The sequence below is a fragment of the Equus przewalskii genome, chromosome 11 (assembly GCF_037783145.1).
Source record: "Equus przewalskii isolate Varuska chromosome 11, EquPr2, whole genome shotgun sequence".
Classification (NCBI taxonomy): Eukaryota; Metazoa; Chordata; class Mammalia; order Perissodactyla; family Equidae; genus Equus; species Equus przewalskii.
In genome coordinates this window covers 11260910-11288800 of record NC_091841.1, presented here as the reverse complement: position 1 = coordinate 11288800, position 27891 = coordinate 11260910, and the positions used below count along the sequence as shown (strand labels likewise).

Here is a 27891-nt window from a genome sequence, read left to right as displayed (position 1 = left end):
CATCCAAAACATACCTGAAAAATATAGCTGGTCTCTGATTTTCCCTTCCTCCAATTTATAAAAGCTCAGATCTAAACAATTCCTGGCCTCAAACAGTGAAAAGGAAGGGCTTCTTTGTAAATATCTCACCAGTTTTTCTAGAATCAAAAGTCAAGAAGTTTGATGAGAGAAATTTCATTTCTTTTTGGAAAAAAGATATATATAACCCTATAATATTTTGATCTCTTTGATGGAAGACTCCAGATCAACATCTCTATAACATTATAAAACTGTTATTAAACTGTAATGGTATAAAATATTTTATGTCCTTGGTTAGATTTGGTTAAGCCATATGAACTACTCTACTCTCAGGTACAAAGCAAACCCATGACCGAATCTCCACATTTTCTCATTTAAGGCCTCTATCTCTAGGGAGTGGGAAAGAGGTGTGAAGGTGAATAGATTGGTGACTTGTCACACTTTAGCCAGTGACGTGGTTGAAGTGAGTAAAATTATTCGTGTTTCGGCAGTTGAACTTGGAAGATGTGACTTGCCACACCTGTATCCCTGACCATCGTTTAGAAGTAATCCCAGAGCGTAGGAAAGACGAACAGTGGCAGAAATTTTCCTCATCCTCAATCACTCCTAACTTTTGTTTCTTTTTTCAATAGTGTCTCTGGAGAATGGTTCGACTATTGCCTGATACCATCAACAGCATTAATCTGGACCGAATTCTTCTGGATATACACATTTTCATGAAGGTCTTTCCCAAAGAGAAACTGAAGCAATGCAAAAGTGAATTTCCCGTAAGGACCCTAAAGACGCTGCTACACACTTTATGCAAATTGAAAGGGCCCAAGGTGAGTGAGAACAGCAGCCAGTCCCTGAGGAAGCGTGAGAGGACTTTACGGAAGTGGCAGTGCTCCCATTTGAATGTGCGTGTGTCTCCCTCAGATCCTAGACCACCTAACCATGATTGACAACAAGAATGAGTCAGAGCTGGAGGCCCACCTCTGCCGGATGATGAAGCACAGTATGGACCAGACCGGGAGCAAGTCTGAGAAGGAAACAGAAAAGGGAGCGTCTCGAATAGTGAGTGTCCTGATTTGAAAGATTGAGGGGAGTGAGGATGTCTGGGAGTGAGGATGTCTGGGAGTGAGGATGTCTGGGAGTGAGGATGTCTGGACGTGGTCTTGTCGAAGGCCAGTGGAGCCTGTCTTTCTGAGGGCCTGAGATGAAGGCCCAGGGATTGGTCCCCTCACTCTCCTGCTGTGGTGCTGTATCCATTGCCACCTTGAAATTTTCAAATATAAACTATTTATAACTGTGTGCTTCTTGGTCCCTAGGAAAGGTTTCTGTGTCTGCGCCCACGGCATTGGCCGCCAGATAATGTGAGCTCTGTCTAATTAGGGAGGAAAGGGCCAGATCCTTCCTCATCAAGTCTAGTCGAAATCCTGAGCTTTGGAGACACTGCTAACCCGGAATGTTAGTGTTCCTGCTGCAGACCCCGCATGTCGGTGCTTCTGTTCTGTGCAGGATCAGACCCGGAAGGCCTGGATTTTTAGATACTTTCAGTTCTTATCCAACCATTGTTCTTAATTAATAACTCAAATCTAACCAACCAATCCTTCCTTTTGTCTTTCAACTTTTCAGGATGAGAAATCATCAAAGGCCAAAGTGAATGATTTCTTAGCTGAGATTTTCAAGAAGATTGGCTCTAAAGAGAATACTAAAGAGGTGAGAGGGAAAGGGCTGGGCCAAATGGGGGTCTGCTTTCTGGAAAAGGGTCACGAACATTCACGTCCCCCTCTTGCTTCTTCTTGTGAACCAGGGCCTAGCAGAGTTATATGAATATAAGAAGAAATACTCAGATGCCGACATTGAACCATTTCTGAAGAATTCCTCTCAGTTCTTCCAGAGCTATGTTGAGAGAGGCCTTCGGGTGATCGAGATGGAGAGGGAGGGCAAAGGCCGTATTCCCACTTCAGCAGGTATGGTTTCCTCTAGTTGCTCCGGGAATAAGCTCAAAATAGCTCCCAGCTCAGGAAGGGAGGTTTTATTGGTTAAAATTTATATCCATGCCCCTCAGTACGTAATGGTGACCAGTGATGTTCACGTCGCTGTGGACACTGGTCAATCCTCAGTCACCGGCCTTGACCCATCAGCGGCGTTTGACAATGGCAATGTTCCCTGCCCTTGAAACAGTTTCTCCCCTGGGCTTCCGGTTCTCCGTGCTCTCTTGGCTTCCTCCTGCCTCGCTGGCTCTTCCTCCGTGGCCTCTGATTCCTCTTCTCCCTGAACTCGTAAATGTTGGCATCTCCCAGGGTCCAGTCCATAACTGTCTCTTCTTTCTTACTCTCAGTCCCTTAACTAGTCCATCTACCCTCATCACTTTCAATACCATTTATATGCCAGCAAGACCCAACTTTGATGTCTAGCTCAGACCTTCTTCCTGACCTCCACTGATACATCCTGCATGACGTCTCTGCTTGGGTTTCCATTAGACATCATAAACTCAACGTGTCAAAGCTAAGCTTCTGGGGCTGGCCTGTGGCCGAGTGGTTAAGTTTGCGCGCTCCACTGCAGGCGGCCCAGTGTTTCGTTGGTTCGAATCCTGGGCACGGACATGGCACTGCTCATCAAACCACGCTGAGGCGGCATCCCACATGCCACAACTAGAAGGACCCACAACGAAGAATATAGAACTATGTACCGGGGGGCTTTGGGGAGAAAAAGGAAAAAAAAATAAAATCTTTAAAAAAAAAAAAAAAGCTAAGCTTCTGATACTCACCCAAAACCTGCTCCATTTGCATTCTTCTCCATCTCGGTTGATGGCAGCTTCGACCTGCTAATTTGCTCCAACCCAAAGCTTTTGAGTGTTCTGCTCCTCTCTGTCAGGAAGTCCTTTTGGCTCTACCTGCAAACTATGCAGAAGCCACCTACACTTCTCGTCGCCTTCACTGCTGCTGCCCTGGGCTGCGTATCATCATCTCTCCCCGGAGTGTCGCACATCCTCCCATCTGGCCTCCACTTCCACTCTCGCCTCCCTATGTTCATCTCCACGTAGAGCATCTAAACGCTTCTCGAACATTTCCCAAAGGCTCTTCCTTTCACTCAGCAAGGCCAACAGCCTTACACAGGTCTGTGAGGGCCTACATTATGCAGCCCCCGACACCTCTAGAACCTCCTCTCCTGCTGCTCCCCCTGACTCCCATTCCACTCCAGCTTCCCAGCCCCCTTGCGGTTCCTGGAAGGTGTCAGGCATGTGCCGTCTTAGGGCCTTTGCACTGGCTGGTTCTTACCTGTAGATTACCCTTCCAAGACAGCCTTGGGACGTGCTCCCTTTCCTCCTTAAGGCTGTCGGTTCAAACACCACTGTCTCAGTGAGACCTTATTTAAAACTTGCAGCCTGCCCCTCACCCCCCATGGCACTTGACCACCTCTAACATACCATATAATGTAGTATTTATTATTAGGTTAATTGTTTGCTGTTTGCCTGTCTCTGCTAGGATTTCAAATCCAGAAGAGTAAAGACTTTTGTCTGTTTTTTGCCTGGCACATAGTAGGCCCTCAGTAGGTATTTGTTGAATGATGTGAATGACTGCTTGTCTAACGGTAAGCTGAACTATTACTGTCCCCACAGTGAAAAAGCCAATATCTGAGAATTTCTGCTCACAGGATCAGAAACGAAAGGAAGACTTAGGAGGTGACTGTGACAGGAAATAGCCGTCGAGAGCCTTAAACTAAAAAAAGAGCCAGCTGCAGACATTCCTCTCCCCTGCCAGGCAGCGCTCACGTTTGTCCTGCCTTCAGTCCTTTCCGAGCTCAGTGAAGCTCGGCTACTCCAACGTTCTAGAATTTGTCTGCCTGTAAAACCATGCTCCTTCGTGCTTTTCAGATGCTGGTCGTGTTTCCTCTCACGTATCTTCTTAGGCTGAAGCTTCAGTTCACGTGTGTTCTCTGAAGTCATTTTTTCAAACTTGTTTTTAACACCTTAAACTACGCCTTGCCAAGAGCCTGAGAGTCTTTTTCTTGGCGCGTAGTGAGCAGAACATCTAACGGCCTGCCGCATACGGACACGCACGGTTTGGCTGATCAGGGCAGTGCCTCCTTTTCTCATTTCCCAAGTCCTCTCTGGTGATGGCCAACATTTGCTTGACCCTTTTGGTCTAAGCAGCACGTTTGCAACGTAAGCATGTGGCCCCACTGCTCAGTGACGCCCCCGTGCCCTAGAGTACTCAGAGCCCTCAGTGCTGGCTTGGGGGTCATTCTCTGTTCACTCCTCACCCTCTCATGTTCTCCTCATCTTTACTTAAGGGATTCCTTTTGCCCCCGAGTAGCCTGTTTTACTTTTCTTTTTTATCATAAGGGAGTCTTTCTTCCCAGTACCTTCTCTTTTTGGCTTATGTAATGCATTTTCATTGATAGCAAATTAGGTATTTTAAATGTCTGCATTTTGCAATGGTTCCTTCGCGGAAATTAGGAACTGTGATGGATTTTTTCGGTTTGGTTTTTGTTGTCCCCTCTCAGTTCTGGGGGTTACACATGCTCCAGTTCCGGTCCTCCTGTGGGCGTTTGTTGGGCGACTCAGTTTCCCCCCTTCCTCTTGAATACACCATAGCTTTGAGCTCCTTGCTGTCCTCCCGGGTTTGAATGAGAGCTTTCCCCTATGTGTCACCTGCCCCAGCCTGGTCTGATGCTTGCACACAGGTAAAGTCTGTAGGTTTTTCAGTTGGGCACTTCCTGTATACCTAGGAGGACCTGCGGCTTCTTGGATTGCCAGGTCAGCCGTGGAGTCACAAGAATGCAGCCCCCGATACGCCGGGACGTGGGTGGATGGCCAGCGTACGTTCTGCTCTTCTCTATCCCTTTGGGAAGTTCTCGCTAAGCTGACCTCGTGTGATTGCAGAGCACCCTTTATCACCACCTCCGGTGGATTCTTGCACATTTTTTAGTCTTCAAGTACAGAGGCAGTGTTCAAGCCCCAGATTGTCCTCTTTGGTGACAGATGAGCCAGGACAGTCAAGAAGCGGGCTGGGTGTGTATCTGAATGTTCTTTCCACATTTCCTCCCTAGGCATCTCCCCCCAGATGGAGGTCACTTGCATGCCCGCGCCCGCCAGCACGATGTCCTCCTTAGGCAACACAAATGGAGAAGAGGTGGGACCCTCTGTCTACCTGGAAAGGCTAAAAATCCTCCGACAGCGATGTGGCCTGGACAACACAAAGGTACTGCTCCTTTCTTCTGTGTGGCTCAGGGAGGGCAGCGACAAGTCACTCAGGGACAGGCTGGCCCAGAGAAGTGGCCCAGGCCTGGTGTGTGTTGTTGCACAGCTGCATCTTGACCTGCTCAGACAGTGTCTCTTCTTCTCTCGACAGCAAGACGACCGACCTCCCTTGACCTCTTTGCTCTCCAAACCAGCCGTTCCTGCCGTCGCCTCGTCCACAGACATGCTGCACAGCAAACTCTCTCAGCTCCGGGAGTCCCGGGAACAGCACCAGCACGCAGACCTGGACTCCAGCCAGCCCCACCCGTCAGGAGCCGCGACCGCGTCCTCCTCCACGGCGAACATCGACGACTTGAAAAAGAGACTGGAGAGAATAAAGAGCAGTCGCAAATGAAGCCGCCCCTCCCCCGGCTCCCTGCAGCGTTAGTGGACTAAACTAGAAGTCCTCCTAGTTACCAGGGGCCCGGGCGGGCCTAGTGCACACAGCCTGGTCGTGTGTCTCCTGCCGTGGGCCGGGGAGGAGTGGCTGTGGCACAAATGTTTGTACATACTCCGCTTCTCGTCTGCGCCCCGCCTCTAGAACACTGTCCGTGGGTTAGTGTAGTGTACAGACCTGGAGACAGCTGCCCTCCTCTCAGCTCAGACTAGTTTCCACATCCTCTCTCTTCTGTTTTATTTTTAACTGCTCATTTGTAAAGTTGTCCTAATCTTTCCTAGCTTTTAACTATTAGAAACTCTTGAATAGTTTGAGTTTGTGAGCTCTTCTCCCTGTAGCCCTGAAGGGTCACTGTATTCTGTATGAATGCATGGCATGATACAACTAATTTAAGAGTCTTTTATAAATAAAGTTTGCATTAACTATGGCTGTCTCCCAGGATGCTCCGTATCTCGGAGTGTGGGCGGCTTGTCCTGTCCCCTCTTCTTGGGCCCGGTGGATGCTGAGCCGTTGGGGAAGGTGGATGAGTACTACCTAAAGCGCGCCGCCTTGCCTTGGCTCCCAGGCCTGGCGCCGTCTTCTCTGCCTTTGGAACAAGAGGACCCCACCTCTCCTGCTTCCCACGTGCGGCTCCTAGGGGAGCAAAGGGACCTCAGACTTCCCTGTTCAGAGGTTTTGGTCCTGTAGTCCCTCCCGTCGCGGCCATGGTTCCAAGGAGCTCATAGGCTTCCTACTGCTTTGCTGCCCAAATGCACGAGATTGTGCCCAGCTGGGCTGGGCTACCATGTCCTCACACTGGACTGGACTCGGGTCAGTTGACTCAAGGAGGATGGGAAGGCTTAGGAGCTTCCTGCCTCGTTTTGGGGTCTCTTAGTCCAGACTAACAGTTAGTGCACATTCAGCCTGAGTGAGGACCAGAAAGTAAACTGAGGATCCACCTCTGGAATAGATTCCACAGGGCCTCCTTGCACAGTCAGAAACCTCTTCAGTATTAAGAGGGTCTGGATTTAGCTGGAAGACTTTTGGAGAATCATTAAGTTCAAAGGAACTTTCTAGACTACCTTTTACTCAACTGGTGTTTAAGAAATGAAAGCTTGACGGACAGTTGATCCCAGTCACGATCTTCAGGTGGCCCTCCCCTGCCTGAAATTAGACTCACCCTCCTCCTCATGGGGACGTGGGAGAGGACGTCCACTGAAGGGACAATGGAGGAGCTCATGGCTACAGAAGAACACACTTAGCGCATGGCCACGCTTGGTCTGCAATGAGCACAGCTGATTTGAAAAACCAGAGTGCCCAGAGCTTACAGCGCTGGCAGCTGTGTCGGAGGGAAGCGGCCTCGTGAGAATGTGTGCCCTTGTTTAAAAAGCACACTGGGGCTATTCCAACTAATTCTTAATCCTTCCCCCTGTGCTCTGGTTAAAGCTCTGGGCTGCCAAGATCCTGCAAGCTCACTGAATTCCCAGTTTTTACCCTGCTTCCTGGTCAACCACAGCCAAAGAATGAGGGCAAGGCACTCAGTCCTCATTCTGTTCCCTGATGTACTGAAAAATGGGAAGGGAAAAACGGGAGGGGAGGGGGGTGAAGAGACCTCCCTTCTCTCTTCCCGCTTTAAACCAGGAAGCTCCAAGGTCTTGGTTGAAGATTCCAGGCCAAGAATGGTGGCCACATGGCATCCATGCTCCAGTCCCCTGTCCTATGCTCAAGGCAGACATTTAGTCGCCACACTTCCCCTCTGAGCTCAGGGACAAGGCTTTTCCACACCGTCCTCCAGAGCGTTCTCAGGCCATGAGCATTTCACACAAGTTAACACTCACGGTCATACCTGTTGTAGGCCACAGTGCCTAGACCCCCGAGTCATAAATAGCCCCCACAGGAATAGCAGTATGCCCTGGCGCAGCTGGAAACGTGGAGCCACGTGGAAGGGCATGTGTCAGCCATCCCAGACCAGTGACCTCTGCCCATGGGAACCTTGAAGAATGTGCTGTGAAAGGGCATCTTGAAAGTTCCGTGATTCTCATGACTTGTACATTTGTCCAAACCCTTTATGAATTCACTTACACACTGTGTAGGTCCCATTTCTTAGAAAAACAAATTGTTCAAGTCTGATAACTGCTGTGTGAGTTGAAATTCCAGGAAGCAACAACCCCCCGATGTGCTGTTCGCAGGAACCAGAGGAGGGAAGTGGTCAGTGGCAGAAGGACTTCCAGCACGCCAGGCAGTGAGAAGAGAGCAGCAGTGGCTGGAGAGCTCAGCAGGGACTAGGCACTGTGCTAAGTACACTCTGCAAATTACCTAATGTAATCCGCAAAACCTTATTAGGTAAATAGTGTCATTATATACATCTTACATGTGAGGAAACTGAGGCCCACGGAGGTTGGGTGACTTCACCATGGTTATCCCTTTTAAGGTGGGAGCCGGAATGTGGACCCAGGCAGTCTGACGCCCGGGCCCATACTGCCAACCACCATGCCCCGCATACTCACAACTCAGGATGTTTACAATACGCAGCCTTTTGGGGTCATAAATCTGACGTTTTAATGCCATGAGAAAGGGTGTAGGGACTTAGGGAGGTCTGAAGCAGAGAGAAAGACGCATCTACTCACCCCTCCTCCCCCTACCCTCCTCCTGCCTCTTCTCTGGTCCCAGGACGAGCTCTTCACCGCCCCTCCAGCAGAGCGACTAAAAGCACAGGCCTCAGGGGCTTCTGTTTCAAGTCTGACTTTGACCCTTAGTTGTGTGACCTTGGACGAGCTCCTTCTCAAGTCTCAGTTTACTCACCCACATCTCGTGAGGATTAAACGAGATAATCCATTAAAGCCCCAAGTTGGGCGCACCTCAAATGCTCATAAATTCAGGCTGCCGTCCGCCCCCTCCCTGGCCTTCTTCTGGGGGGTGGGGGTTCTTCAGCCCTGTTTACCCAGCAGTGGCGCTGGCTCTCCCTGAGCTGCCCGTGAACAGCAGTGCGAGCATCGAGGCTCATCGACAGTCACTTTTATTGAGAGCTATAGTTTCAAGAACAAACCACAAAAATAATGCTTTGCATTGGTGTCTGGGATTTTGCAGAGAGGAGCCTAGGATGGGGCTGGCCCCCTAACCTCCAGACCGACCAATGACCTTCTGTATCCACTTCTTCAGGCGGAACACATGTGTGTAGAAGCCATATTTTCCATTTCGGTCGCAGCCTTCACCCCATGAGACGACGCCTATCTGATACCAGCGGTTGTTAAAGGGGTTCTGAGGAAGAAACATGGCATTTCCAATAGGGCCAAGTCAAGGCAGTGTCAGTATTACCCTGTCAGGCAACTTTCTGAAAACTGGGGTCCCTCCTCACCCACCCCACCCCCCACAAGATCTCCCCACCAGCTCCTGGCCTTTAGAGCAGCTTACCTTCATGACAAAAGGTCCCCCACTGTCACCTTCACAAGCATCCCCTCGTCTCCCTTCATCGGGCTTGAAACCTTGAGACAGACATCAGCACTGAGGAGCGTGGCTCAGACTCCAGCTGCTCCCCTTCAAGCAACACTGCTGGAGAGTATCTGCTTGACCCCTTCGAGGCATCCTTGACTCCTCATTTCCTCACCCACACGTCCAATCCTTTAGCAAATCGTGTCAGCTCCATCGTCAACATAATCCCAAATCCAACCCCTTCTCACCACTTCCACCCCAGGGCACACATCACTCGTATTCTCCCCTGAACCTCTGGTTTCCTCTAATCCTACTTTCACTCACCTACAAGCCATTCTCCATCCAACAGGCAGAATGACTTAAAAAATACGTTCGACTTACAGGTAGCTGAAGATAATGGCAGCTGCTTTTATCCAACTCTCCCCACATATCATCCGCAAACAATACGGAACAACACAAACAACGACAAAAGCTACACACACAAAAATACATCTTCAACATAACTAGAATACAGACAACACCCAAACTTCAAATCAACTTAATATATTTAATGTGCACATGATATTAAAACTTATACGGAGATGAAGATGGAAAAATGTCTACCTGATAACAGAAGTGGGTGCAATTGAATTACGAATCTTGTAAATAACCCCAAATCTACAAAATGAATAGATGAAAACTAAATAGGTCCATCCAAAGATACTACAGGAAAACAAAAAAAATAAGAGTTGAAAACACCTCAGCTAATAAAACCTCTCGCCCAAAACACAACCATGAAACAGAAGAACACTGGAACTGAATTAAATTTTCTCAAGCAAATTTTTGGGATGGGACAAAACACCTTGAATCAGAAATTCAAAAATTAAAAATAACTGACAAACAGTGGGAAGAAATGCAAAGCAGAAAGTGGCCAGAATGGAACTTTCTCAGACCAAAGAAATGTGAGTCCCTCAGGAAGAAAAACAAAACAATGGAAGAGAACTAACATTTATCCAAGAAAACTTCACAGAAATACAAGATTGAATGTACATATTAAAAGGATCTACTGGGTACCTGGCGGAACTGACCTGAAACACTCAACTCTGAGATATAACCTAATATATCCTAATAAAACTGTTAGACTCCAAAGATGAAGAAAAAACCTCCAGGCCCCCAAGCAAAGAGACGAAATACCTTGCGAGGTCCAAAGAATTACACTGGCATCAGACTTCTCAAAAACAACATATGAAGCAAACAACGATAAAGCCATATTTTCAAAATTCAAGGTAGGAAAACGTGAACCATGGTTTTATTTCCCACCAGGCTGACCTCCAGGGGTCAGGGCTACGGAAAAACAGTTATGAACATAGAAGAATTCAGGAAATCCTGCCCCCATCCCCCTTCTTGAAGAATCTCCTAGGGGGCAAGCTTGATCAACCCAGAGATGAATGCTGATGAAGTGTTCTGACAAGTCAAAAAATGCAACGGAAAATATAGGTGGAGAAGAGAAAGAGGCAAGGAAACTCACTGATTGTCGTGTAGCCGATAGGTGAGACTTACGATTAAAAGGTTCTATAAGGAAATAAGGGACTAAGGGCATTTCAAAAAGGGGTAAGCCCAAAGATAATCAGTAGAACAAAAACACAAACCTTCCTAAATATGCTAAACTTTTTTTTTTTTTTTGAGGAAGATTAGCCCTGAGCTAACATCTGCCACCAATCCTCCTCTTTTTGCTGAGGAAGCCTGGCCCTGAGCTAACATCCGTGCCCATCTTCCTCTACTTTATATGTGGGACGCCTACCACAGCATGGCTTGATAAGCGATGCCAAGCCCACACCCAGGATCCAAACTGGCGAATCCCGGGCCGCCAAGAAGCAGAACACGTGAACTTAACCGCTGTGCCACCGGGCCAGCCCCTGTAAAACCTTTTTAAGAAGCAATGATCACAGAGGGAAGAAACACAACAAATGAAACATAATACACATAATGACAAAATAACAGGAGAGTTAATACTAATCCTATCAATCACATCAATAAATATGAATGGGCGTGACTCACTTATTTAAAAAGGAAAGGATTTTTAAACTAACTCACAAAGCAAGCCCCAACTGTGCTACGTAAGAGACAACAAAGTGACTCGCAGAGGTGAAAACCACAGGGGTGGGGAGGATATATATTAGGTGAGTGGAAAAAACTAGAGAACAGGGACAGAGGTCCTGAAATGGAAAATAACTTAAGGAAGGACACTTTCAATGTCAAAGCCACAATTCACAGTGAACAAATAGCAGTTATGGATATCTCACCAAATAACAGCAACCACGTTTATAAAGTAAAAGACCACAGGCAATGCAGGGAGACAGAGAGAAATACAATAACAGAATTTAACACACCCAACGCAGTGCAAGACAGATCAAGTGAACTGAAAATAAATAAGAACATAAACGACCTAAATAACAAGTACATGTACGGATATATATATATCAAACTTTACACGCAGGTAATAGAGAACACACCTACACACCTCCAGCACATGCGACATTCACAGAAATTGATCAGACAGCTCTCTGCCAGAAAAAAGTCAGTTATACAAAGCAGAAATATTACAGATACCCTCTGATTGCCATATAGCAAAGCTCAAAATTATTAACAAAATCAAAATAAAAACAGGCCCTCCCATCTGGAAATTTAAAACCACCTATTAACTCTTGGATGAGAGAGTACACTGAAATTACAAAATTTCTAAAAAATAATGATAATGAAAACACTACATAGTGTTTTCTATGAACAGAGAAAAATGCACAGCCCTTCTCAAAAATCAAAGATCAAAAATAAATTAACCAAACTGTCAACTCAAAGGAAAGAAAACAGTAAAGTAAACCAAAAGAAAGCATAAGGAAAAAAATTTTTAAGATAAAAGCAGGAAATAATAAGGTACAGAATAAAAAAACAATAGGCCCAATTAATAAGTCAAATTCCTAGGTATTTTTTGGTTTTTTTGCAACCACTAGCTAATTTACTCAAGAAAAATAAGGGAGAAAACACAAATATATAAAATAAGGTGACAAAGAGAAAAAAAATCGTAAGAGAATACATTGCAGCACTTCAAAAAGATACAATATAGACTTGAACAAATAGGAAGACTTTTTTTTTTTTTTTTTTTTTTGCTGAGAAAGATTCGCCCTGAGCTAACATCTGTGCCAATCTTCCTCTATTTTGTACGTGGGCTGCTGCCACAGCTTGGCCACCGCCAAGTGGTGTAGGTCCATGCCAGGAACTGAACTGGAACTGCCAAAGCAGAGTGCACCAAACTTAACCACTAAGCCACACGGCCAGCCCCTGGGAAGACATTTCTTGTCCTTGGATAGAATGACTCAACATCAAGAAGATGACAGTTCTCCCTAAATTAATTTATAAATTTAACATAATCCCAATAAAAATACCCACCAGCTTTTTCATGGAGCTAGACAAGTTGATATCAAAGTTCATATGGAAGGACAAACATGTAAGGATTGCCAAGAAAACACTAGAAAAGGAAAACTATGAGACACCACAAGCCCTACCAGATATTAAAACATACGCTAAAGCCTCTATAATTAAAGCAAGACAGAGTTTTAGCAGAATAGACAAACAGACAAACAGAATGGAATGTCTTCAAATAGAAACAGACTAAGTACACAGAGAAACTTGTATGTGATAAAGGCGACATCTCAAATCACTGGGGCAAAGATAGAATTTTTAATAAGTGGTGTAGGGACAGCTGGTTAGCCACTTGGAAAAAGATAAATTAGATCCATACTTCACATCATATGCACGAATAAACTCCAAAAGACTCAGAGATCTAAGTGTAGAAAAAGGAAACCAGGGGCTGGCCCCATGACCGAGTGGTTGAGTTTGCGCGCTCCGCTTCGGTGGCCCAGGGTTTCGCTGGTTCGGATCCTGGGCGCGGACATGCCACCGCTCATCAAGCCATGCTGAGGCAGCGTCCCACATGCCACAACTAGAAGGACCCACAACTAAAAATATACAACTATGTACCGGGGGGCTTTGGGAAGAAAAAGGATAAAATAAAATCTTTAAAAAAGAAAAAGAAAAAGGTAACCAAGTACTAGAAGAAAACATGAGTGAATTTCTCTATGACCTGCGGATAAGGAAGGTTTTCTAACTCATCCTCAAAATCCAGGTGCAATACAATAAAATACTAATAAACTTGAATACATAAAAAAATTTTAATTGGATGGCAAAAAAATTATAAAGGTTGAAAAATGAACAAATGGGGAGAAAATATTTGCAACGTATATCACAAACAAAGGCCTAATATCACTAGTATATGAAGAACTCTAAAAAACCGGCTGGAAAGGGAGGAAAAATGGGCAAAAAACATGAACAGACAATTCATTAAAAAGTTATATAAATCATTTTTTATCATTTTGTATCAAAAATGATACAAATCATTAAAAATGATATAAAAATGGGCACTAAGCATAGAAAAAGATGTTCATTTGCAAAATATTAGAAACAATCTAAACCCCATACACAAGAAACGGTTGAATAAACTGTGGTACATCCACATAATGGAGTATAAAGTGGCTATAAAATTTTACTTTAAGGAAAAACTCTATATCCCATATGGAGTGAATTTCCAGGATACACCAAATGAAAAAAGCAAAGTACTAACTTTAACTTAACTGGTGGCGCAGCGGTTAAGTGCGCACGTTCCACTTCGGCAGCCCGGGGTTCACCGGTTCGGATCCCGGCTGCGGACATGGCACCGCTTGGCAAAGCCATGCTGTGGCAGGCGTCCCACCAAAATAAATAAATAAATAAATAAATAAAGCAAAGTACAAAAGAATATCTATAGTATTGCCACCCTGTGTGTAAGAAAGGGGAAATAAGAAAATATACACATGTCTGCTCATTTATGCAAAAAGAAACCCAGGAAGGATAAATGACAAACTCCCAAGAGTGATTAACTACAGCCCTGGATGAAACGGACTCAAAGGACGGGGCGGGAACGGGACAGGTGGGGGAGGGGAGAGTCTCCTGTCTGAGTGTACCTGTTATAAACGGTCTTTCAGAACCACGTTATACTCCAAAATAAACAAACATGTTTGTGTGTGTATATATATACACATACATACAATGGAATACTACTCAGTCATAAAAGAAGATGAAATTGTGCCATTTTCGACAACACTGATAGGCCTTGTGGGTATTATACTAAGCAAAATAAGTCAGAGGGAGAAAGCCAAATACCATATGATTTCACTCATATGTGGAAGATAAACACACACACAGATTGGTGGTTACCAGAGGGGAGGGGGAGGGGGGTGGCGAGAGGGCTAAAGGGGCACGGGTGCACAGTGACAGATGGCAGCTAGATTTTGGTGGTGAACACGAGGTAGTATACACAGAAGTTGAAATATAATGATGTGCCCCTGAAATGTATATAATGTTATAAACCAGTGTTACCTCGATAAAAAAATTAAATAAAAAATAAAGACAACAAAGATGGGAAAGGGCACCCGAAATTGAATACAATCAGAAACAAATGAGCCCAACAGTATTTTAAATAAATAACACAGAGAAGGGGGAAAAAAGAACTAAGCCACGCCACTTTTGGACACAGCATTTCGACTGTATCGTCAGGGCAGAGACAGAAACAGCTGTGAAGAAGGGTGGACTCCAGCCCGTAGGACCGTGGGTGATAAGACTCTGAACTGTGTGTCCTAGCGCTGAGCAAGCAAGCAAATATGTTACAGACGAGGGGAGTCAGCCATCTCACCGCCAACAGACAGAGAGGAAATATGGAAAGAGAGAATCTAAAATGCATCCTGTTGGACAGCAGTGGGAGGTTTCAGTATGAACTCACGGTGATGGGTAGGAAGATAAATAGACAGGAAAATAGTTATAGATGTCGGTGTTTGCGTAACACACATACTGTCCACTTCTGTCCACTGAGAGGACCTAGAAGCAGTGAGACCCCAGGAGCGCTGTGCACCCCTACCACCCCGATCTTGGTTTCTAACTATTACTCTCCACTAGAGAAAGACAGGACGAACCCGGAGCATCTGTGCCAAGAGTAAGAAAGGACTCAGAGAGTGACAGGGACATCGCCAAAGTCACAGAAGCCAGGTTGCAAGGCCTCCCACTGGCCAAGCCTGGGGTAATTTGAACATCGGAATAAGTAATGATGGTAGAACAAAGTAAGGACCGTGAGTCCACACTGATAGAAGGAAAGAAAGGAAACGTGTGCCCTACAACAACGTGATAACTAGTAACTGTAGACACAACGACAGAATTAGAAAGGCACCATCCGGCAGCCACCACAGCAGGGACAACGATTTGATGAGAAACAGGATGGACAGTATCCAAGAATCTCCTCACAAGATATGTATTGGTCACAAATTGGAAAACAGAACTTGATAGTGAGAAACCTGGCAGATGCAGACGCCACCTTCACCAGGGGGTCAGAGTTAATCTCAGCAGTTATGGGACAAATCGACATCACGTGCCTGCTAATGGCCCTGAGGACACAGCCCTTAGCCCAAATGTGACCATTAGACAAACCCAAAGTGACGGCCGATCCACAGAATCACTGGCCTGTACTCATCAACTATGTCAAGGTCATGAAAGGCACAGAAAGATTGACAACTAAGCATAATGGCTGATCCTGGATTGAATCCCGGATGAGAAAAACTTTTTCTCTTCTGCTATAAAAGACATCAGTAAGTAGGACAATCGGAAAACATTTGAATAAGCTCTACAAATTAGATAACGGTACTACATCATTATTAATTTCTTGATTTAATAATTGCACAGTGGTTATGTAAGAGAACATTCTTAGTTTTTTGAAAATACTCAAGTACATGGGTAAAAGGCACCATGTGTACAATACACTCTCAAACAGTGTGTGTAGAGAGGAACACACACACACACACACACAAAGCGGGGGAGCAGACTCTGGATGAGGATGTACAGGAATTCTTTGTGTTATTTTTGCAACTTTTCTGTGAGTCTAAAATTATACTAAAATTTTTTAAAATTAACTGTTAGGCCATTTATTTACCCACCTCAGACCCGCCAATAACGTCCCCTGTCACTCCACACACGCCAAAGTCCTCAAGGCCTCGGGGAAGTGCCCGTCCTCTGCTGCCCACGTCTCTCCCCCTGCCTACTGCTGCGGGTCCTGTGTTTACTGCCCTCCAGCCACACAGGCCTCCCTGCTCGTCCTCAGACACTCCCAGCAGTCTCCCACCTCAGGGCCTTTGCGCCTGCTGTCCCCTCAGCCTGGAGTGGCTCACTCCTTCACTTCTTTGAGTCTCTGCTCAAACACCACCTTCTCAGAGAGGGCTTTTCCAACCACTCTATTTAGAAGATCAACCCTGGCCCCATCTCTCCCTCCCCCACTCTGCTTCCTTTTCCTCCCTAGCAGCGATGGCTATTCTACATCTGTTTATTGACCCTCCCTCCTTCTAGAAAAGCAGCTCTCCGAGGACACAGGCATTGTCTATCTGGGTCCTTGTTGCATACCCTAGAATACCGCCTGGATCCTAGTGGGCATTCAGTAAATGTTTGCTGAATGACTGAATGATGAGCGGCTTTTCCTCCAGCCAGGCCTTCTTGCTGCTCTCTGGGCTCACGTACACTGACAACTTCCGCCGGGACCACCACCAGTCACAGAGAGCCTGACACTTTCTGTACGCTACTTTTTAACCCTCACACAACCTTATGGGATGGAGGTTCTATCTCCATTTTACAGACGAAGAAACGGAGCCTCCAAGAGGGTTAGCAACTTTGCCCAAACTATATGGCTCATGCGTGACTGGAGCCGGGCCCTGAACAGGCCTGTGCCCTCTACGTGTCTCCGCGCCCCGCCCCCTGCCCCCCAAGCCCGGCTGCTCCCTCGGCCGAGCCGCGCCCGGGGGACTTGCCAGCACAGAACATGTTGTCGGTGATGCGGATGCGGGTGGAGGCCTTGCAGACTGAGTGCTCCACGATGGGCAGGTTCACGACCTGCAGGACGCTGGGCTGCACCTCTCCGATGTGGCCCGTCCACGTCTCCTTCAGGTTGCCCCAGCCCGTCACCCGCCCTTTGTATCCAGCGTGGAACAATCTTTGGGGGAGGGAGAAGGACCCAGTGAGAACCGACTCCTCCAGGAGCCTCCGAGCCCCGACCCCGTCCCTCTGCGCCCTGAATTGAGAACAGCAGAGAGCGGGAACTTGTGGGGTTACTCCAAGACGCCGAGGCCCGGAAGGCAGCCCAGGCCCCCGGCCACCCCACCTGGTTGTGGTCTCCTTGTCGGGGAGGCACACGGGGTGGACGTGGTCGCTGAACGCAATGGGCCTCCTGAGCTTCAGGAGGGCGATGTCCCGGTCCAGGTTGTCCCTCCAGTTGTACTTGGGGTGGATATAGATCTTTTCCAGCATGGAGATCTTTTCAACACCTCGCTCGTACCTGCGCAGAGGCCAACAGAGACGGAGAGCGGGAGGCCACCCAGTGAGGGACAGCCAGTGTCCTGAGCAAGGAAACTGCGGGCCCTCAGGGTCTGGAGTCAGGCTGAGCAGCGAGGGGAGAGGGCTGGCTCCTGCCTTGCCGCCCCCTGGCAGCTTCCCCCCGGCCTGAAGTTGCACGGGCTTAGGAATCAAACAGCCCAGGCAGGTGGGGGGACGCAGGCGGTGGCCTCCACTCAGAGTCACACCTGGGTCATGTCCTGGAGCCTTGAGGGCAGGCCAGGGTTTTGCTGTCTGCAAAGTCTTAGTTTCTCTGTCCCCACTTCCGAGCTATGATGAGCACACGGCCAGATGGACTTTGCAGCAGACTGCTGGGTTTTCTGCAGCCATCTCCCACGTGCCCCAGAGTCACCAGAGCCCTCACAGTCACTCTGGAGGACTCAGACCCCTGCCAGACACCCACGGGCCTCCAGTTCTGTACCTGGTGCGGGAGTGCTTGCCAATGCGCACCAGAAGGTCATTCTCAGTGAAGTTCTTGTCCCAAGGCGGGTACAGGAGACAGTGGGCAGCTGTGAGCACCCAGCGGTCACTGATGAGGCTGGCCCCACACAGCAGCTCCTGAGGACTCTTCCGGAAAATCATTACCTGCCTGGGAGGGGGGGTGGGAAGCATTAGGAGCTGGGGGGCTGCCCTTCCACCGGCCCTAAAGTAGAAGGTCCCAGGCTTAAGAAGTAACTGGACAGAGCTACCAGCTGCGCCCAGACCCCAGCTCAACCTGGCCTCCCTTGGGGACTGAGACATATGTGATACCGAGGGGCTGCCTCATGCTTTTTGCACCCTTTCCCAGCTTCTTCCAGTCCAGAGTTTGCACAGCTTTGCACAGCTCTGGGGTGAGAACTGGATTCAAGTCCGGCTGTGCAAACCATCACTTTGGCAAGTCACTTAACCTCTCTGAGCCCCAGCTTCGCCATCTGCATATGAGAAGTAATAAACCCAATCTCGAAAGATGCTGTGAGGATTCAGTGAGATGTTGGCGCTCCACTATCCTCGCTGTGCCCAGGCCTGCGAAGGCAGAGAAGTCTCCGGGGCCAGGGACCAGGGTGGGAGCGGACTGCATGCCCCGCCAGCCAGTGAAGGTAGCGCCAAGTGGGGACCCACCAGGGTGCGAGGCCCAGCTCGGCGTCCCAGCCCTCCACGATGCGCCCGTCAATGTAGGAATCCAAAAGCTCCTTTTCCGTTTTGTCCTCTACAGACTTCTTCTCGAACAGAGGCCGCAGCCCACAGTCTGCAGAGCAAGCCGGACGTGAGGAGCCAAGCGCAGAGCCCTGCCCGGAGGCCCCCCGCCCCCCAATGCTGCCTCACCTGCCTCCCCAGAGCCGAAGGTCTTCACATCAAAGAAGAGCGGGAAGTCCTCGTCAGTGGTGCGTCCCTCGATGGGCGCGTCCGGGTCCTCGCCGAACTGGTCTTCCGCCTCCTCATCCAGTGGATCCTCTGCAGGGACCCAGGCACTGGCTGGGGCTGGGCTGGGCCATTCCTCACCCACCCCCGAGAGCTCCCCAAGCCCCCAGCCACCTTGGAAGCCATGAGTTGTAGAGGCTAAGATCCCAAGTGCACCTGGGTTACTAGGGAACTTAACCTCCTGGGCCTCAGTTTACTCAGCTGTAAAATGGGGCTAGGACTGCCCCACATGGCTGATGTGAGGCTGTCACGAACACACGCACAGCACGTGTGGAAGCCTTCCATCAGGAAGGCACTGTCCTCCTCGCTCCCCCTCGGCTGTGTCCTCTGTCTCAGCCCCCTCCCACCCTGCCCTCTCACCGCAGTAGTTGAGGTCGCAGTACTCGAAGAAACCAGGCTTCCCTGCCACGTAACACCACACGCCCTCCTCGTCCCCGTCTGGGTTGCGGCAGAAGTTCTCCACCAGCTTCACCTCCCGGTTGAAGTCCTGGTCCTTGCTCAGGGCCTCGGCATCACTGCTGGCCCAGACCAGGCAGGGGGACCCATGTGTGGTCACTGCTAGGCGACCTTGGTACTGCTGGCCACGATCAGGGACACATGACTCCAAGGAAGGTGACAGATTCTTCGTGGAGCTGGAGTATGGGGTCAGCTGCGCAGTGACGCCGTGCCCACCTGGCAGGAGAGGAGGCAGAGGAGCAGAGGGTGGGACCACATGGGGAGCCAGACGCACAGGATTTGAATTCCCACCTTGCCGCCTTCTTCCTATGTGACCCCAGGCAGCTTACCCTCTCTGAGCTTCAGTTTGGTTGCCTATCAAGGGGGTTCCTAGTGCTGTGCTTGCAGGGTTGTCGAGAGATTTAAGCAAAACATATGCCGTAACTGTCAGGTGCATCATAAGCCAGAGATAGTAACCAGGTTTCACCTCCTGGGCTATCTCTAATCTATTGGTAGCAACTGCCTGGAGTTTGTTTTGTTTTGTTTTTTGGTGAGGAAGAGTGGCCCTGAGCTAACATCCCTGCCAATCTTCCTCTCTTTTGTGTATGGGATGCCGCCACAGCATGGCTTGATAAGTGGTGCTAGGTCCACGCCAGAGATCCAAACTGGCAAAGCCTGGGCCACCAAAGTGGAGTGCGCAAACTTAATCACTACGTGCTGCTAGGCCAGCCTCCTGCGTGGAGTTTTGAAAGGATTCTGTTTTCATAGGGGCACAGCAGAAAAAATAGCTGAAAAGACTGAGCACAACCACGCGGGCAGTCGATCAATTTCAGCATGCTGCTACATATTTATCATCGGCCTGTGTGCATGTGCACACGTGTACAGGGCGGGCTTGGTAAATAAAGCTGCTTTTGTTACCAGGATCGATAACGTGCTCTGAGACCAGTCCCTGGATCAAACACTGAGTCCAGTGCAGATGCATGAAGAAGAATCCAGCCCACGTTTGGTAGATTGATTCCTGGCACTAATTCTTTCCCCTGCCTGCATCCTCATCCTTTGCCTTGTGATTTCACGGGCAAAGGTGTACTTCTCCACCTCTCGACTTTGGCCTTGACTACGTGGCTCGCTCTGGCCAATGGAACGTGGGCAGGACTGAGTGTCAGTTCTGAGCCTTGGCCTTAAGACACGTGGTGTGTTTCTGCTCACTGTTTCATACGTCTGCCGCCACCATGGGAAGCCGGTGCCTTTCAGCCTCAGCCTCAGCATGAGAACAGTGTGGAGCAGACTCCACAGGGAGCCAAGCTCAGCTGGACTCCTCGTTTGAAGCAGAGGCACAGCTGCCATCGGCAGAGCCCACAGACGCGTGAGATCAGCAGAGCCGCCCCAGCCGCCCCTCAGACACGTAAGGACCAAATGCTGATGGGTGTATGCCCCTGAGCTTTTGTGGCTGTTTGAGATTTTGTGGGGTTTGCAGCATTATTGTGGCTACAGCTAACTGACACATCACGGGAAATAACGACGACCGGATCATTCAGGGATGGACTGTCTGAGGCCTGCTCTGTGATGCCCAGAAAAGGGCCTGTGGACTGAACTGCTTAGGGAGGGCTTCCTGGAGGAAGAGCGTCTCAGGCAGCAAGGAACGAGCCACAGCTTGGGTCATAAGGGAGCGAAGACTGGGGAGGGAGAGCAGGAGGCTGGAAGCCAACTCTCTCTGGTCTCCTGACTTTACTGGCTGACAGGCCCAACTACGTTGGAGATGACTAACCCCTGCTTGAAGGGAGCAGGATCTGGGTTCCCATCCCAGGCTGCCAGGCCCCATGAAGACCCCTGGACCTTGGCCATGGTCTGCCTAGTCACCCCCAGCTCACCACACACGGGGATGCTGCACTCCTCCCTCCGCACGGTGGGGTCCGTGGTGTAGCACCAGGGCCCGGAAGAGCTGCCATCCGGGTTGCGGCAGAAATTCTCCTGCAGGTCGGCCCCAGGGTGGGTGGTGCAGTTGATTCTGGAATAGGAAATTTCTCAGCAGGAGGCCATGCCTCGCCCACCCTCATGTCTTCTTGCCCCCGTTCTCAGCCTGCTGGCAGACAGGCCTGCCCATCACTCACTCGGGCTTGTGTGGGTAACGACTCCTCCACAGCTGGCACTCGATGCCTGACCGGGTAAAGTTCACGTGCCCTCGGTAGTTCATACCCAGACCTTCGGCGCAGTTACCTGCAGAGACCCCAGCCCAGGTCTCTTACCCCACGAATTTGTCCCCTCTAACACATCCCCCTAGGATTTGTCCCTCTCTCCTAGCAAAGCTCTGTCTGTGCACCCCCTCCAAGCTTCCTCTGGTCCATGACCCTTAACCTGCACGTACTCAGCACCTCCTCTGCACCCTGCAGTTCTCCACTCCATTTAACAGTAATCACCAAATATTCACTGAGCACTCACCATGTGACTACCATGTGACAAGCACTGTGCCAGCTACTAAGGACATAGCAATGAATAAGATAGTCATAGTCAGGATAGGTCCCTGCCCTCATGGAGCTTATAGTCAGTGGCTCCTCATGGCCAGCAAGATGAGAAGGTGACCAAGGTCCTTCTAATTTGGCCCTGGTCTACCTGTCCTGTTATCTTAGCTCCTCATGCCTCAGGGCCTTTGCATATGTTGTTTCCTTCGCTTGGAATGCTCTCCTGTTTGTTCATCAGTGCATCCCACAAATCCAGGGAAAACTCAGCTTCTTCCAGGGAGCTGTCCCTGGTTCTGCCAGCAATATAAATGCCCCTTCTCCTGGAACAGACCATTGCCGGCGATTACTCTGAGGTTTTGCATTTTCGTTTTCCTATGAGATTGTGAGCTCCTTGATTCTCTTAAAATCCCAGCACTTGACATAGTGCCTGGCACATAGCAGGGACTTAGTGAAATGTTTGTTGAATAAGTTATTTAACAAGTGAAATTGTGGCCAGCGATTGACAAGTTCCACGTAGGAGGGCCTGTTGTCATCCTGAGGGTGTGTTCGGGATGCCATGGAGGAGCGAGGAGGCTCCAGGAAGCCTCAGCAAGTGGTGGCATTTGAACCAGTTCTTATGGATAGAGAGCTTTTCAGTAAATGGTGACGGTTGCTCCAGGGGAGGATGACAGAGTGAGCAAGGGCCAGGAAGTAGAAACTTCTTGGCGCGTTTAGAGAAGCGCTCACTGCCAGAGTAGCTGGGGCTCTGGGTTCCTGGTTGGTGCCATGGGAGACAAGCTAGAAGGGAAGGTTAAGGCCAGAGCCTACAAGTTCACCAGCCCAAGCAGCCCATGTGTTGTTCTGGAACACTGGGGAGCCACTCAAGGTTTTGGAGAATGAATATGACATCATTGGAGCTCTGCCCTGGGGACATGGGGAAGACTGACTGGCGAGGGCAGGGGCTCGAATGAGAATGTTAATTCATTATCCATTCATTTGTTCATCCAACATTAATCATCTCAGTTACGGCCAGGCACAGAGCCAAGTGTTCAACATATGTCCTTGACGGCAGGAACGGAAAGGCAACGTCAGATGCTAGAGACCCCCACGGCTGGGCCACAAGCCCTTACCCACGCTACTCTGCTCGTCTCCAGGCTGCCCCCTCATACCCACCCTACTCTGCTCGTCTCCAGGCTGCCCCCCATATCCGCCCTACTCTGCTCGTCTCCAGGCTGCCCCCTCATATCTGCCCTACTCTGCTCGTCTCCAGGCTGCCCCTCATATCCTGCCCTCCACCCTCATGTTAGTTCCTCACCTTCCAGACATTCAACGAGCTTTTCTCGAGGTTTCCTCACCGACTCACAAGCTGGAAAAGACCCAGAAACACCTTTTGGATTGGGGTAGGGACAGGATGGGTTTGAGTAAAAGGTACACAGGACGACACTCAGAAACGGAGATGGACACACAGATAGACGGAAGGAAAGAGGGAAAGAGGGTGGGTGGCTGGGTAGATGACTGGAAAGAAGGAAAGAGTTTGGGTGGATAGGTGGGTGACTGAACAGACCAGAAGATTCTCTGGGGTAGCACGTTCTCTAACTGGGGTCCCCAGGACTCCCTCCCCAGGGCTCACCTGTGTACTTCGCCCAGAACGCTTCCTGAAAAACAAGGGCTGGCATGAGGCTGTGGCAGGATCCTGTTTCGTTTGGTTTTTAGTAACAAAACAAATAAGTCTTCTCCTTATACTTTCCTCTTTCCCTTCCCCTGGGCATGCAGGGGGCAGACTTTGGGGAGGTTTGTGGCAGAGTTTCCTACGTTTGTTTCCAAAAGCCCACGGCCGCTGAGAAGAGTATTCGAGGAGAGGGGGACTCCCCAGCCCACAACCAAGACTGAAAGGGAGTCCCCTGGCTGCGGAAGCATGGAGGAGAGGGGAGCATGGGGCCCCGGTGGGGGGCCCAGGTAGAGCCTCAAGGAAGGGAAAGGCAGCATGGGGCTCCCGGAACACTGAGCCCTCCACCCAGGGCTCCCGGCCTGGCCAAAGTCCCACCCCTAAGGGTGGCACAGAAGTATCCGAAAAGCTGAAGCCAAGAGGCCATGTAGGACAGGGCCAGGGGCTCCAGAGATCCCAGTGTAGATAGATGTCTGAGGACTGAGGAGGCCCCCTGATGTCCTGGAGCCTCATGGGTCCCCAAGACCTTGACACAGCCCAGGCATCAGGACCCCCAAGAAAGGTTGAGGTTGCTTCTCTTGGCAGCCTGGTGAAATGGGGCCCAGAGATGAAATAAAGTCATCAAGAGTTAAGGACTGCACTGTTCATTCCTCTCATTTGTGGCCCTAGAGTCAGGCCCCCTGAGAGGGACCCCTGGCCTCCCTCAGGGCAGCCCGGCGCTCACCGTGGCGCTGGAAGACTCCAGGGCCTCGAAGGCCTCCTCGTAGCTGCACTGCTCCTCCACGCACTCCCGCTCCAGGTCGCCCTTGCGCAGCTCCTCCAGGAAGCCGCTGTTGGCGCGGCGGACCCGCTGGAGCAGCGACAATGCGTGCGGAGGGGCCAGGAACACTGCAGTAGGAGAGGCACGGGACAGTGGCCTCAGGGAGTCAGGCTGTCTTGGCCACCGTCGGGGCAAGAAGCAAACCTGGCCTGCCCTGCTGGCTTCCGAAAGGGGATGTCTAGGATGGCGGCAGGACCCAAGAGGCTGCTAATGGTAGCCCACCAGCTCCCCTCCTTTCACTGGTCACCCCCAGCCCGCTCCCCGTATTGTAAGAGAAAAGCAGCCACTGTCCGTCCAGGCCTGAGCGCCCGCCTCCCTCCCTAAGCTGGATCCCATGGGCTGAGACCCATCTGGGGGGCCATTTCCATGGGCCCATATCCCTGTCTGTCCGTCTGTCCCAGGTTCCAAGCCCCCTTACCATGCTGGCTGTGCACAAGGCCAAACAGGGTAGCCAGGGCCAGGCAGCCAGGTAGCCACAGGCCGCGGACGTGCGCCATAGTGTGTCGGCTGCTGGGACTCTGAGGGTTCGTCCTGACCCCTCCAGGTTAATGTTGAACTAACATGAAGAAATCAGCCTAGAGGCAGAGGTCAGCGGGTCAGGGCCGTGGGGACAAGTGGATAGACAGTCCACCTCCACGTCCAGGGAGGCCAGGTCCTCCTGGGACGAGGGATGGATGGTCTGGGAGGAAGTCACAAAGGAAAACCAGTGTAACTACCATCGTCCAGCCCCTCCTGCCCTGAGACATGGGTCAACTTGGGCCTGTGTGGTCACAGGCTCTTCCTGAGGCCCCTGCCAATCCCACCATATGAAGATGGCTGCTTTAATCTCTGTGTGCCTCAGTTTCCTCATCTGTACAATCGGAATAGCACTTGGCGTGAGGACTAAGGGAGATTAGGAATGTAAAGCCCATGAAATACTACGAGTGCTTAATAGTCAGTAGACAGACGGATGTAAACCCATGGGGAGGTTTGTGGAATCACAAGACACAGAAGAAAATAGAGATGAGGGTGCGGCCAGATGAGAGTGGCCCGCCCTGACCCAGGACACACTGGGGGCAGGGACGGCCAACATCTGCCCCAGCCTCTCAGCCACGGATGGAGGGTCCCACTTCCCCTTTCCCCTCTGGGAAGCTGTGGAGGTGTGCTTGTGTTGCGTGTCATGTGCCTGGGAGGAGGAGCCAGGCCCAGAACCCCTTGGGCCTCGGGTCTGCCCTCTCTTACCCCGGAACAGGGGCAGTCCAAATCCTCGGGTCTCTGCGGCAGGGCCTCACCCACGCCCCGCCCCCCCCTCCGCCCCCGCCTGTCTGCCCCTGGCCAGGCCTCGAGTGGCTGCTGTCCTACACTGCCCCTCGCCCAGCGCTGCTCCGTCCGTCCTCCATTTCCTGTTTGCGGTACACAAGGTAAATATTAGTCCTGGGTCTAATTAGGACAGAGGGACAAAGAGCAGGAACACAGGCAGCACAGGTTCTTGCCTTGCCCTCCCTCAGTCCTGGCCATTTGGCATCTGGACTGTAGTTGTGTACAATCTGGGAAGGTCACAGGGAGGGGCCGATGCTGAGCAGGGAAGAGAGAAGGCTGGCAGAGCACCGGGGACCAGGACTCTCAAGAATCAGCTTAATTCCCGGGTGGCCCCGTTCTTATATTTGTATATATTTATATTATGTATATATATTCCTATTTCCCTATATATTTTTTAATTGAGGTTTAACTTATATAAAATAAGGTTAAAACAAATCCTAAGTGTTTAACTCAGATTTTTAGGCATACACCCATCTAACACCACCCGATCATGAGAGGGAACATTTCCAGCCCCGACAGGCTCCTTCGTGTCACCCCTTAGATGACCACCACATAATCACTGTAGATCAGTTTTGCCTGTTTTTGAAGTTCACATGAATGGAAACCTACAGCGTTCGCCTGTTCGTGTCTGGCTTCCCTTGCTCAGCATGTCCCTGAGATTCATGCACGTGGTGTGCACCAGCACTCGTTCCTTTCAAAGCTGCGTAGTGTCTCACTGCATGAATAGAGCACATTTTATTTGTCCATTCATCTGTTGATGGGCATTCGGATTCATTTCCAGTTTGGGCTGTAATGAGCAACGGTGCCATGAATACTTGTGCACAAGTCTCTTGGTGTAGACAAGCACTTATTGCTGTTGGGCATATGCCCAGGGGTGGCTTTGCAGGGTCACAGGGCAGGCATGTTTTGCTTAAGTCGCTCTGACAAATAGTTGTCCCGAGTGGCTGTACCAGCTCCCACTCCCGCCAGCAATGTTTGAGAGTCCCAGCTGCTCATGTCCCCACCAACCCTCTACATTGTCCATCCATTTCACATTAACCATTTGGACAGACGTGTAGGTGCGTCTCACTGTGGTTTTACTTTGTATTTCCTGTTGACTAATGACATTGAGCCTGCTGTTTTTTGGGGGGTGGGAGGGAGTGGAATGCTAAAAACATCTCACTTCACTAATTTCTTAAAAAATGGCATATTGAGTAAGGGAAGGGAGGGCTCCTGAGAAGAGGAGAGGAGAGAGGTGTGGCTTTATCCTTCCTGCCTCCAGGCAGGTGGTCCTCCCTTGCCTGAGGACCAGCTTGGGCCAGAGCTGACTCAGCCTGGAGACGGAGAAGAGGCGAGAAGCGGGGGTGTTGGCGGGAGAAGAAATCACCTAACACACAGCACCTCTTCTACTGAGGAACAGGGGCCTGCTGACTGCTGCCTTGTTCCCCGGCCGTCAGAAACCGCAATCCTGACAGACAAGCATCACAGCACGCTCGGGAGGCCAGTCCTAGGTTCAACAATATTCACCTCACAAGGCTGTTGCTGACTTCACTAAGATCACACTGGCCTCCTCGCACTCTTTCACTTGGAGCTGCAGCTTTGCCGAGTCTTGGCCCGCTCACACGCACACAGGGCCGTTCACGGGCGAGTCCTGGGCTACGTCTTCCTCAGCTGTTTGCAGACCACGTTCCAAAGCAGAAAGCTGCAGCTGGCTGAGCGCTTGGAAGATGAGATTTGGTTATCAGGGTTCCTGCTTTCCCAGACCGACTCCCGGATTTATGTGTCAGGGTGATGAATTGACGCATCATCATAGTACCGGCGGCAGGTCTTATCCAGGGGCAGAACTTTGCTGATGAGAAATTCATTTTAAGAATAGGCGTCCTGACATCCTGTCCATGGCAAATGCTGAAGCCAACTCAAATGGCTCCCAGTTTGTCATCTGCACAAAGACTGATGGGTTGGATGGCAAGCCTGGGCTCTCCGGCAAGCAGAGAGATGGCATGAATATTGTGGAAGCCATGGGGCACTGTGGGTCCAGGAACGGCAGGACCAGCCAGAAGACTCCAGGCCATTTGGATGAACTTGATTTTGCATTTTACCTTATGCCCAACCATTCCTTTTGTCCCTGAGGAGAGCGCCCCCAGCTCTCACGTCCTGTAACCTTTGTGTTCTCACTTGCTGCGATGCTTCGTATTCCATATATCTCTCTGTCTCCCTCCAGGTCTAGCTGGATTTGGAGTTGTTTATTGTCATGAAATAAAAATAAAACTATCCTCCAAAGATATTATAATGTTTGTAAAGTATCACAATGCCTGTCAC

The 27891-nt window shown here is 49.9% G+C and overlaps 2 protein-coding genes across 7 annotated transcripts in view; one reads left to right on the top strand and one right to left on the bottom strand.

Annotated features, from left to right (window-relative positions):
* Nucleotides 1–6067, top strand: part of CKAP5 (cytoskeleton associated protein 5) — a 95477-nt gene extending 89410 nt beyond the window's left edge. For all 6 annotated transcript variants that reach the window (XM_008543127.2, XM_070564980.1, XM_070564984.1 and 3 more), the window contains 6 exons: nt 651–839; nt 934–1071; nt 1633–1716; nt 1811–1970; nt 5056–5207; nt 5358–6067. In XM_008543127.2, the coding sequence (XP_008541349.1) occupies nt 651–839; nt 934–1071; nt 1633–1716; nt 1811–1970; nt 5056–5207; nt 5358–5600 (966 nt within the window). In that variant the 3' untranslated portion in view covers nt 5601–6067. The remainder of the gene's footprint in view (nt 1–650; nt 840–933; nt 1072–1632; nt 1717–1810; nt 1971–5055; nt 5208–5357) is intronic.
* A 2554-nt stretch (nt 6068–8621) lies between these two features.
* On the bottom strand, nt 8622–27003 carry F2 (coagulation factor II, thrombin). The gene is made up of 14 exons (XM_070565014.1): nt 24713–27003; nt 24199–24362; nt 23439–23463; nt 23124–23174; nt 21482–21587; nt 21242–21378; nt 19299–19610; nt 18843–18971; nt 18639–18765; nt 17962–18129; nt 17311–17484; nt 16961–17142; nt 9033–9103; nt 8622–8879 (listed from the first exon to the last, which is right to left on the bottom strand). Exons 1-14 carry the CDS (start codon nt 24789–24791, stop codon nt 8736–8738), a joined length of 1869 nt encoding a protein of 622 aa, XP_070421115.1. The 5' UTR covers nt 24792–27003; the 3' UTR covers nt 8622–8735.
* Between the last annotated feature and the right edge of the window lie 888 nt (nt 27004–27891).

Coding starts and splice junctions, on each gene's coding strand:
- F2 (XM_070565014.1), bottom strand. CDS start 24,791: ATGGCGCACGTCCGCGGCCTGTGGCTACCTGGCTGCCTGGCCCTGGCT. Junction 19,611..21,241: donor GTGCAGCATCCCCGTGTGTG/GTGAGCTGGGGG, acceptor CTCTCCTGCCAG/GTGGGCACGGCGTCACTGCG. Junction 17,485..17,961: donor GGCAAGCACTCCCGCACCAG/GTACAGAACTGG, acceptor GCCTCTGCGCAG/GTACGAGCGAGGTGTTGAAA.